This window comes from Rhamphochromis sp. 'chilingali' (assembly GCF_963969265.1).
Source record: "Rhamphochromis sp. 'chilingali' genome assembly, chromosome: 1".
Taxonomy (NCBI): Eukaryota; Metazoa; Chordata; class Actinopteri; order Cichliformes; family Cichlidae; genus Rhamphochromis; species Rhamphochromis sp. 'chilingali'.
This window is the reverse complement of record NC_137929.1, coordinates 11840595-11852444: the sequence shown is the minus strand read 5'-3', so window position 1 is coordinate 11852444 and position 11850 is coordinate 11840595. Positions and strand designations below refer to the sequence as shown.

General features: G+C 41.5%; 1 protein-coding gene across 1 annotated transcript in view; it reads right to left on the bottom strand.

The window, feature by feature from the left end:
* Nucleotides 1–9301, bottom strand: part of rab1ba (zRAB1B, member RAS oncogene family a) — a 9409-nt gene extending 108 nt beyond the window's left edge. Inside the window, exons 1-6 of the mRNA XM_080889460.1 lie at nt 9006–9301; nt 4521–4593; nt 4313–4408; nt 2671–2766; nt 2315–2446; nt 1–1663 (exon numbers count right to left, since the gene is read on the bottom strand). The exon at nt 1–1663 is cut by the window's left edge and continues 108 nt beyond it. Of these exons, the coding sequence (XP_080745586.1) occupies nt 1469–1663; nt 2315–2446; nt 2671–2766; nt 4313–4408; nt 4521–4593; nt 9006–9019 (606 nt within the window). The 5' untranslated portion in view covers nt 9020–9301 and the 3' untranslated portion in view covers nt 1–1468. The remainder of the gene's footprint in view (nt 1664–2314; nt 2447–2670; nt 2767–4312; nt 4409–4520; nt 4594–9005) is intronic.
* Nucleotides 9302–11850: the final 2549 nt, after the last annotated feature.

Below are 11850 nucleotides of genomic sequence, written 5' to 3'. Positions count from 1 at the left end.
TTCCTGGGACAAAACGTTCTGCAGGCTTTGATGAAACATGACTGAGTGAATCTCTTCACTCCAGCTCAGTCATCCTTCATCATCTATGTGCAGTGTCAGGGAAACACCTTCATGGCCCGAGTTCAGTTTATCATCCATACAGAATGTAGCAAAAAGATGCTCGAGATAATCTAGAAATGGTGCGATCACAGTTTATCCAGCAGAGCAGCTCTGATTCTATTCAATACTTACATTCTGTATGTAGATAAATACAAATATTGGTGGTTTTATTGATATCTGAATTTTTGACTCAAATCAAAAACAACAACAAAACAACAGTAAGAGTCAGGCTCAGGTGACCCTGTGGTTCATCGTGCTAGTCTCTGCTACAAAGGCTTAGTTACTTTACTCTTACACTATAAAGAGACTGAGAGCGAGTTCTCCTTCTGCCATCTTTCACATCAACACTTTCCACCTCTCTACATGGATGAAACAGAGTGCAGCACTAAGGAGGCCGTAGCAGAGAGTCCCAGTCTGTTTGAGAAAGAGTGAGCGAGGCGTGTCCACACAGAACATGTGACTATATATTACACAATAAATGATACATGATGAAGCAAAGTCAGACCCGGGTGCTCGAGTTAAAAACTTTGGGGGGAAATGTAACCGTTCCAACACACAGACCAACAGAGAAAGCAGACTCTGGTCGACACAGTCAGTGGGGTCTGCTTCCTGCTGGCTCACAGCACACGTCTGCATGTTTAGTACACTGGCTGACTGAGGCGAAAGAACGCTGACTCCTCAAACAAGAGTTACATAATAAAAACATTCACCTTGCTTTTGTCTAAACACACTATAAAAAAGTGGCTCAGAAGAGGAAGGAAACAGATGAAGGAGAGGGGCTCCCTGATTGGGCTTTCCCTAGACCATCCATCCATCCTAGACCCTCCTCAGGAATAACAACGATGCGTCACAGTTAGACTGCTAGCATCCTACAGAGTTCAGGTCATCCACAGTGTGTAGCGTAGTGAGTGTGTGCAGAGCGAGTGAAGTTTGGGCTGAGATCAGTAAAAACAGACGGAGCCCAAGGACAAATGCATTTGGCCAAACGGCTTTAATTTTTGTAACTCGTGCCATCACTACTGTGTGTGTGTTTCGTAGCAATAACCTCACTTGAATTTGAACCTAATCTTTTATCTCCATGTCATTTTAAATTAATGCCAATCTCCTGCCGTATCTCATTTCCTTCTGCCTCCACGGCGAAAGATAAAATGGTCTCAGTGTGTTTCCTGGTTGCTTTCCTCTCTGTCTAATCAAACAGGTCTGAATTAACCCTCATACAGATTCAATCTGACTTTGCAGTTTAGACCTCTGTCCGAGCAGGTCACAGGGGGAAAGTCGGGAGTGGGAGTGGGCTATATGGTGGGGTGTGAGTTCTACGGGTGATGGGAGGGAACAGAGTAGAGAAATCACTGAGATGGTTGTAGGTCCTTTAACAGCAGCCCCCTCCAGACTGCCTGACGGGGGTGCTATCGATTTTTAAGTTGGGCTTGTCCCCGCCGGCTGTGGCCCCAGGGCCCATGCGTTTCTTGATCTCGGCTGCCATGGTCATGAAAGCCTGCTCTACGTTTGTGGCATTCTTGGCACTGGTCTCCAGAAAGGGGATCACCAAAGAGTCCGCAAACTCCTGAAAAGATAAGAAGAAAATTCAAGTGCAAACAGTCAGAAATCTGCAGTCAGAATATTTCAGCCCATTAGGTGTCTGTGTGGGTTCTCAGTCATCCAGGTAGTCTAAGGAGTTTAGAAAGAAAGTTTCTTTAAGTTTCTTGAAGATGTTTCACCTCTCATCTGAGAAGCTTCTCCAGTTCTAAAACCAAATGTTGGAGAGTCCCAGGTGTTTAATCCCTGGTGGGAGTTGTCCCGTAAGACGGTAGTTGACCCACTCTTGATCAGGGTCACCCTTTCAAGTGAGATCACCGGATGCAAGATGTGAGTGGCAGTTGAGGCAGCACGATCTCAAAAATGCAACTTCCACTAGGGATTAAATACCTGGGACTCTCCAACATTTGGTTTAAGAACTGAAGAAGTTTTCTAAGCTCCTTAGACGATCCCCCGACACTACTCAGTGCAGCACTCTGATCAACTGAAGGCTTTTGAGGCAGGTTTTAAGAGAACAGGGTGACAGTGATTTACAACAGTCCAACAATAACATGAACTAGTTTTATATCCATCCAGATATGCCTTCATGTTTGATATGAACAATCAGGTCCCATCAAAATGACCTCGAGAGAGAGAGAGCGAGAGCGAGAGAGAGACAGTTATTCATAAGCAGCCACACCTTAGCAGTTGTGTAGTCCACTACTTTCTTAGTCGTCAAGTCACACTTGTTGCCCACCAGAAGTTTATTGACATTTTCACTGGCATATCGGTCAATTTCCTGAAGCCACTGCTTGACATTGTTATAGGACTCCTGTGCAATGAGAATGAATATGAACAAAAAGCCGTCTCTATACATGAATACAAAGTATCTTCAAAAATCAGGGCAAATCTTCCTCCAAACCTTGAGGAGAACATAGCAAGACAAGACTGTCATTTGTTACCAAGTTAACACTCCTTCAGATAAAAGTAGCAAGTATTGGCAAATATTTATTTATTAATTAAATAGACCATAACTCCATAAAAATGCTCACTCACTTGGTCTGTCACATCATACACAACTATGATGCCATGGGCTCCACGATAGTAACTGGAGGTGATAGTACGAAACCTCTCCTGGCCTGCAGTGTCCCACTGGAGGGACGAAGAGGAGCAAAGGGGACAATATATTAATATATTACAATGATAACAAGCATATTATGATAGAAAACCAATTGTGTTTGTGAAAAATGAAACATTCATGAAGCCACCAGTTAAGCAGTGTCAACTGTTGCTTTTACCATTTAACACTGCAGATGTAAATGTAAATGTCCATAACTGACCCTAAATCCATGATACACTTAATAATAGACCAAAGTTAACCTGCACCGTCGTTGTTTTAAGTTTCTGTAGTCTGATTTCTGACAAAGGTAACATTTCTATAAAGTTGCCAGTAGACTGAATATTTCTGTTTTCCAGATGACTCTAGCCTTTTAATGACTTGGTAAATTAGAAAGCTTTGAGGAAACACATCTACCTTGAGTAGACACGCCTCAGGGCAGAGTCAAGAATACACTATACTGCCAAAAGTATTCACTCGCCGATCCAAATCCCTGAACCCAGGTATTCCGATCACTTCCATAGCCACAGGTGTATAACATCAAGCACCTAGGCATGCAAACTGCTTCTACAAATGAGTCCCTGTCAGGGGTTAAAGCCAGCGTGATATTGCTATAGGCTGCCACCTGTGCAACAAGTACAGTCACCAAATTACCTTCATACTAAATATTCCAATAACAAAGTGGAAGCAATTGTGAAGGACAGCAACTCAGACGTGACGTGGTAGGCTATGTAGACACGTTCTGTTGGGTAACTTCTCCTGGCAATCTGATGGACATATCTGAGTTTGGCGGTTGCCAGAACAGTACTTGTCTGAGTTTCAAAGTGTAAAGCTTGTTGCAGGAGGTTTATGATGTAGGGCTGTTTCTCAGGAGTTGCCCAGTGGTTACAATGAAATCGTCCAATGTACATGTAGTATAAAAAGTTCAGCAAGGATTTGACCTGTCACTTCACAAACGATCAAAACAAACATCAGTTTGGACTTGAGGAAAAAGAGTTGTTGATTCTCACAAAGCAGGAGATGGATATGCAAAGTTATCACAGCATTTCCAAGTATCAAGAGCTGGAGTGATTGCATCATGAAGCAGTCAGAGCAAAAACGGATTTGCATCATCGCTGTGTCTCCCAAAATGACAACGATCTAAAACATATTTCTCTAATAGTGAAAAACTACCTTCAGAAAACTAACAACAACTTTACTGACTGGCCTGCACAGAGCCAACTAAAAATCAGTAGGGTTAACTGAAGATCGAGCTCCTTATCAGAGGATTATTAAATCTGGAGGAACTTGAGCTGGGATAGCTGGGAGGGAGAGACATCGGTGTGACTTGTCAAAAACTAAAGTTCACTCACTCCAGGTTCACCAGTCATGGCGTCAGGTCTGCTGTGTAAATATAAATATAAACTATTGACCCCCATGTTCAGTCCACCAAATGTAACCAAGCAAACAATCCACTTTCTAAAAGCTGACATCTCACAGATTACAGAATTGTAAGTTTTGTCACACTCTGGCCAAATTTCCCTCAACCAGCCCCAAAAGAAGACCATAAATGTGGTGCTCTGTGTGTACATGTGCCCTCACAATCTGCAATTTGATGGTCTTGCCATCCAGCTCGATGGTGCGAATCTTAAAGTCCACTCCAATGGTGCTGATGTAGCTCTCTGTGTAGGTGTCATCCTACAGAAAGAGGAGGGACAGCATGATTCAGGCCAGCAGCAAAACCAGTTAAAAACAGTCATTCAGTCCAACAGAAGTGAAAAACATCTTACGGTGAGGAAGTACTACTTACAGCAAAACGCAGTAGAAGACAAGACTTTCCTACACCAGAGTCTCCAATGAGCAGGAGCTTGAACAGATAGTCACTGAAATACAAAGAACAAGGCTGAAAAATTACCATTGCAATAAAAAACAAAAACAGTGGGAAACATTTTATAATACGACCCGACTAAGTGCAAATCCCCCTTTAATTAAATGGAACCATTGTTCTTTTAATTTGAAGTAGGGATGCTCAAACAAATGTGTACCAAGTCACAACAAAAACATAAATATACTATAATATACACAATATTACCTCATCTTACAACAATCAGACCTATGTGACTTTATAACAATGGACAATGCAACTTTTTTTCCTTTTACAATTACTGTTCAAACACAACTGTCAAAAGGAGCGTGCAGATAAACGTTAGCTAAGGTTAAGCTGATACGACTCGACCCCTGAAAAGTGCCGCGTTCTTCAAATCAGGGGTGGGCGATATATCGCATAGACTCGATAAAGGTATGGCAAGTGTTTCCACATACAATGGTTAAAATGGCTTTACTGAAACAAACCAGTATAAATTACCACGGCAACATTCACTTTTTTTCTTCCGCACACTGTGAATGCATCATTTATCGCCCCCTCCCAACTGGAGAATATTCTACCCGGCACACTGCAGTGAGCATGTGTGTTTGTATCCTACCAGACATGGAATAACAGCGCCAGGAGGAGCTTCAGGTGACGGTGAACAAAATGCAGTAATTTGCAAAACATGCTGTTAAACTATTGCTGCAAAAGGTAAAGTCGGAAAAGTCGAGCTGCAAAAGCACGAATGTTTTAAACGTCTCCCCACACGCCAAAGAAAACGTTAAGCTGTGACAGCTGTGGCTGTTCGTGGTGAGTCATTTTCATAGTCACTATCTAGACTTTTGTTTCTGTAATTTGAGGGCATCACGTTTTTTTAAATTGTAAATATTTTATGTTCACAAAAAAGCATCTTTTTAATTTCAATGTTTTAGTAGGGCTGCTCGATTATGGCAAAAATGATAATCACGATTATTTTCACTGAAATTGAGATCTCGATTATTTGACGATATTTATTTAACAATAACAATGTATTGAATAATGACTTTAAAGATTGTCAAAAAAATAATATAAAATAGTGTGCAAATACTGATAACAGTGCAAATGTTTGCAATATAAAAAATAAATGAAAAATGAGTTCTGACTCCGCGAACCCATAATATTTCCACACCACTGAAGTTTTTTTACCTCTCTTTTCAACCAACGGCAGTCACTCTCCTCTCCAAATAACTTCTGCTTAGCTTTCCGAACTTCCTCTTAATCAGCGGTCCCCAACCCCCGGGCCTCGGACCGGTACCGGTCCGTGAGTCGTTTGGTATGAGAGAGTTGAGGCTCAGGTGTGAAATGTATAGTTTTCAGGGTTTTTATCGGTTTTCAGCATTATTTTGTTATCGTTTACTCGGTTTTCCTGGGTCTTTTCACGTGTGTTATGAATAAATCTTCTTTTTTTCGGTACCGGTACTAGTTGTATTTTGTTGTATTTATCCGCGACACCTTAAAGGCCGGTCCGTGAAAATATTGTCGGGCATAAACCGGTCCGTGGCGCAAAAAAGGTTGGAGACCGCTGCTCTTAATTGTTGTGACACGTGTTCGAAATGCAGAGAGGTGCGCTCGATTTGCCACACGGAGCAGCGCGAGAGTAAAGCACGAGGGAGGGGCTAATAATCGGCTCAGTCATTTTTAATGATCGTTGAAAGCCCAGATCGTAATCGTGATTAAAATTCGATTAATTGAGCAGCCCTATGTTTCAGTCTCATGAATTCTTGTTTGACTTACTTTTTTCTTGCTATGACTCTTTGTTTGTTAGAGGTCTATGATTGACCTCAGAGAGACGTACTGTGACAGCATTGCCATCTATGAAAAACCTCTGTGTGCAACTGATGGATAAAAAAAATGGTTAAAATAAAACATTTCAGTTCATTCTGATTTTTAGTATTCAAAGTAGAAAAACTATTAAATGGTTGGTTTAAAACGAGTATGCCAGCGCTATTTTAGGCACTCTATGGTTGAAACATTTGTTTTTGGAGGTTATTCAAGCATAATGTGATATATACGGTTTAACTACAGCCAGCTTTAAGGCCTGTGCTGATTAATTGAGATAGTTTGATCATACTTAAGACTGAAACGTCACTTAATGGCAGGACTTCTGTGAGCACTCCTGTAGAATCGGGATATAGAAGACACGTTGATGCTTCGAGGAGGTAATTACTGAAGTTAACTCAGAAAGATGAATCACAGAATCATTACTAGTTAACGTTAAAGGGATGGTTGGCTCAACAGAGCTCTGACTGTTTGTCAGCCTGGCTACAGAGCTGAAGAGAAACCTGGGGTTGTTCTTATTTTCTTCAATCAGTGATGAATAGTAAGATGTTCTGGCTTTGTGGAGGGCTTTCTTATAAAGCAACAAACTATTTCTCCAGGCTAAATGATGATCCTCTAAATTTGTGAGACATGTTTGAGAGTTCAGTCAGTCAAGCACTTCTGACGTGAGACTTTCTTTTTCAGAAGACCTACAGTATCCAGAGTTTTACGCAGTGGAGAAGTGAAAGAAGAAGAGGGAGGGACGTTTGTGGAAAAAACTTTGCAAATAAATAAACGCTGCAGAGTCTTTGCTTTCGATTTGCACTTCTTCCCCTTATATGTTAACACTTTTATACCAATATTGTCTGAGTGGCAACACCCATCATTCAGAAGAATACTGCAGCCACTTCCTGTGCCTAACGGTGAGTATACTGGGGCCTTTACTCCTCCCAATTTATTTGCATATAGCTGCAGCAGACAAAACAACTCTGACTCTGAGTGTAGGCCTTCAGTGTTTTGTGTGTTAGAGAAGATGAGACTTAAAGAAAGAAGAAAGAGAGGACACTTTTTTCAGATGCCGGTTGTTACTTTGCATCGTGTTTTCACATCCCAGGTGAAGGGGACCCCTTCTCAGATGACAAAACTTAGCTATGACCCTTAATATCGAGACTCTGAAGGTGCGAACATGAAATTAAATTTGCCTCCACAGCCTGTGATGCCTACGAGTTCTCTGTCCTCTACCTTTGGTGTACTGCCACAAACTTAATGGATTAATTCTAAGTCTATGAAAATGTATCAAATGTAATTACACACTAATGGATGTATATTTACAAAAGAGTACAAACCTCACATTGTTGTAAATATTTTATAATATCTTTTCATGGGACAACGCTGAAGCTATGACACTTTGATGCAATGTGAAGCAGTCAGTGTACAGCTTGTATAACAGTGTAAATTTACCTCTGCTGAAAATAACTCAACACACAGCAATTAATATCTAAACCTGGCAACAAAAGTGAGAACACCTTCAAGTGCAAATGTCCAAATTGTGCCCAGTTAGCTATTTATTCCTACTCAGCGTCATGTTACGAGGTCTCAGGTGAGAAGCTGGTGTTATTGCTCCCCCGCTCTCTCATACTGGAAGTTCAACATAGCACCTCATGGAAAGAAGAACTGTCTGATAAAAAGAATTGCTGCTCTACATAAAGTTGCCCTGGTTATAAGAAGACTGACAGCACCCTGAAACTGAGGTGCAGGTCCAAGAACACACAGCGGTTTAACAGGACTCACTGGAGTGCACAGGCAGATTATGAGTGTACGATTAATCAGTCATAATCCCTTGTACATTCCTTAAACGTATAAATATTTATATCACCTGTGTGTGTGTGTGTGTGTGTGTGTGTGTGTGTGTGTGTGTGTGTGTGTGTGTAGATTAGATAGATATGAACACATTCAGGGTAATTAATGTAACAAGTTCCATGGTGTGACATTCAAGAATTTCCAACTAAAGTGTGGACACTATGTTTTTGGTTAGCAACAGCCTACACAAACAACACAAATGAGCTGCCTTTGCATACATCTAAAAAGCATTGCTATGGAAATAGTAAAGTTTAAATGCAAGTGGGACTAAAAACGTATTTTTGTCGAGTGTTCCATACTGTGGCCGTCTCCATGGAGAAAGGGGAAACAGTGGGCGGAGCCTGTTCGCCCAGGCTACAGGTCAGCCATAACACGCCAGTACAGCCCAATCACCAGCTGGTAACGTTACACGTTTTGGCTCTGGTATCTGAAACGAACAATAACCGCGTTTCTTTCTTTGTTACTACATTAGTGTTTCTCTCTACACTGCACTGTTTTGTTAGGGGGTCGTGGTTAAAGGTCCGCGGTCACGGGGGAAACGGGAGACACGAGCAAGCAAAGTATTTGTTGATGTGTGGAGAAACCGCACTGGGAAAGCTGACACGTTAAAGAAGCTGTTCGCACCCTGTTTACTGAAGCCGAGCCGCTGTTCTCCATTAGCACAACCAGCCTGGTGTGATGTAGCAGAAAACTAGCCAAACACAATGATACTTCCTGGAAGAAGACAATAACAACAGCCGTGCAGCTGATTGTGTTTAATGTGAAACTCACTATTCGGGATTCATGCTTGCAGTCTGGATGTTTCTCTGTCGGCGACTCGTCTCTTCCTACTCAGGAAAAAAAGATGACTTGTATGTCCGGATATCAGAGGCACATCGACGGTTGTTTACCGTCCCCGTCACTGCTCTGACTCCTCCGCTGTAGTCGGCTTCTATCGGCTCTTATAGCTTTAATCCTTACGGACATAAAATCGTTTCCTCCGGTTAGGTTAGTGTATTTTCTCTCTTTCTGCCTTTCTGTGACCGTTCTTTGCTAAATGTATACGACGACTGCGCAGGTGCGGTAGTGACGAAAGGTGACGTGTAATTACGAAGCGTAAACCTTTTTTTTAAATACAGAAATGGTGGCTCGTGGAGCTTGCCAGTAGCTCCCGGTGTTTCACGTTAAATGACCTTTACACCGGATTAGATTTTTTACATATTCTCCGTGTTCCACGTGCTGCATCCGCCGATTGGACGGCTTCGCTGACGGGTCTCCCTGTGTGTCACGCGGATGACAACCAGCTGTTTAACACCTGCTGCTTGTTTAGGAATCACGCCCACGCTAACCTGTGCTGGTCAGGTTAACGTGGACATCTGTGTGGTCAACATAACGTCATCGCAGCCAGTGTGCCTTGCTTTGTTAGCGCAGAGCTGCTGGAGCTTGCTTTTACTCTCAGTGTGACTTTTCTGATCTCAAATTATAAAACGTGATTTAAATTTAAAGGCATCATACAGTTTATTGGCGAACCTGTGTGTGAGCAGGCTTTTTGGTTTCGAAATAAATATATTTAATGACGCACATCGATTAGATTAGCGACCGTTTACCTCATAGTTCTGCCACCGATCTCCTCAAATAATAAATTATATTCAGGAAACTCGTCATAGGCACAGGTAATCGATGGTTATTGTGAAAACTATCTTTAAATAATCAATCCCAGGTGTTAGGGGAAATATGCAAACATTGCCAGTGTTGATTGAGTTTATTTGTAATGTGTTGATTCAATAAATGAGTTCGAAGAATGAGAGTTGTTTTAGCAATTCAGAAATAAACTGGTGAGTCCACTACAAACCATCTCAGCAAATAAAAATGCATGTTTTTCTTTAGCTTCCTTTTCAGATAAGGATCAGCTCTAAACAGACACGTGTCTCATGGTGTTGCAGCTCAGCTGATGGCACAGCCGGAGGGAAAATGAGACTGAAAACATATGACCAGTTTAAATTACAACACCAGTTATTATGTGGGGCTAAATGAGGAATTGTATAAGTTATAAAAATTATGTATGATACCACACTAATCACACAGCATGAGTGACATCAGACAGATGTGAGACCTCAGAGCTCCCTTATTGAAATCATGCATAAGCTTCATTTTCTTGTCACTGTGTGCTCTGAGATATTTATAGTCCTTCACTATTTTCACATCAGCCCCCTGCATTGAAACTGGGGTCACTGGTTTCCTGGTTCTCCTAAAGTCCACAATCATTTCCTTGATCTTTGTCACACTGATCTCTAGATGTTTCTGTTCACACCGCATGACAAAGGAGTCCAGCCCAGCCCAGCACTCCGTCTCATCACCCTCACTGATGCATCAAACCAACGAGAGTCATCAGGAAACTTCTGAAGATAGCAGGTCTCTGTGCAGTCTCCATATTCCCTCTGACTCTGCAGTATCGCTGTTAGCTCCTTTGTTTTGTTTGCTAGCAACCCAACGTTCCTCATTACAATAGACAGGAAGCAGTACAGCCCCATACTTCTATTTTGTAGAAGTGTTTATCAAATAAAAGGGCTGGTGAGTCTCGATCAATAAAGCAGCACTGACATGCAACAACATACTGTCCTACTCATGATGTCCAAAGTAATTTGTTGGTGCCGTAAATGAAGAAGAGGAAACTCGGGATCAGTGATTGAGATTTAGCTTGTATATAATACTTTATTATGGGGCCATTAAATTAAGAGTATGTCAATGAAAAATAAAACAGAATATGATTTGCTGTGGAAAGAAAGGAAAGCAAGGAAGGAATTACTAAAAACAAAAAAATATTCCAAAATAAAATTCTTTGATTGTGTGGAGTCATTTCTGACTGACTTGGCTGAGTCAACCGACAATAAACATCCTAGAGAGGGTGGTTTTAAGAAGCAAGAGTTGGATACCATTAGTGGATATTTAATGATGATACAGAAGTTCCTAATCCCAAAATAGATAAAGATTACATGACTGATGTGTTTAAAGTAGTGCGGTCAAAAATAACGGGTTAACGCAAATTAATCCGTTAACACGATTAAAAATGTTTAATGCAATTAACGCATCTGGAGTGCAGAATGACTCAATATCACTGAAATGTTTCTGTCAACAAATTTCGAGCAGTTTGTCCAAGTAGAGTTACCTTCGCACATGTGCAAATGGGCAGTTGATCTGGTAGACACATTTTAAGGGGCTGAAACTCCTCGACCCTTTGTTATGACCCGGCCTACGGGTAACCGGGACCCAACATGCAGGTGCGACTCCCCACTCCCACGACTCCCATGACAGGCCAGCAACACACTAACTAAAGGGGCTAATCAGCAGTTTATATTCTTCAAATATGAACAATGTCAAAATAACAAACAAAAAGGTTTCTCCCGTCTTCAGAAAGTAAAAGCAAACAAGACAATTGTCTAACCTAAGCTCCTACAAAAAAGAGAAAAAGGGCTTCTCACTCACTGCTGCAGTGCTCAATGTGTACACATGAATAAGACTTCACAAAAATGCTTTTAGCTCAACACAAAGATATCGTAATTACAAACAGCTCACACTGTACGAAAAGACTTTCTCACACAGATGCTCAGAACTACAAACAACTAGCTCTTTGTTGGGT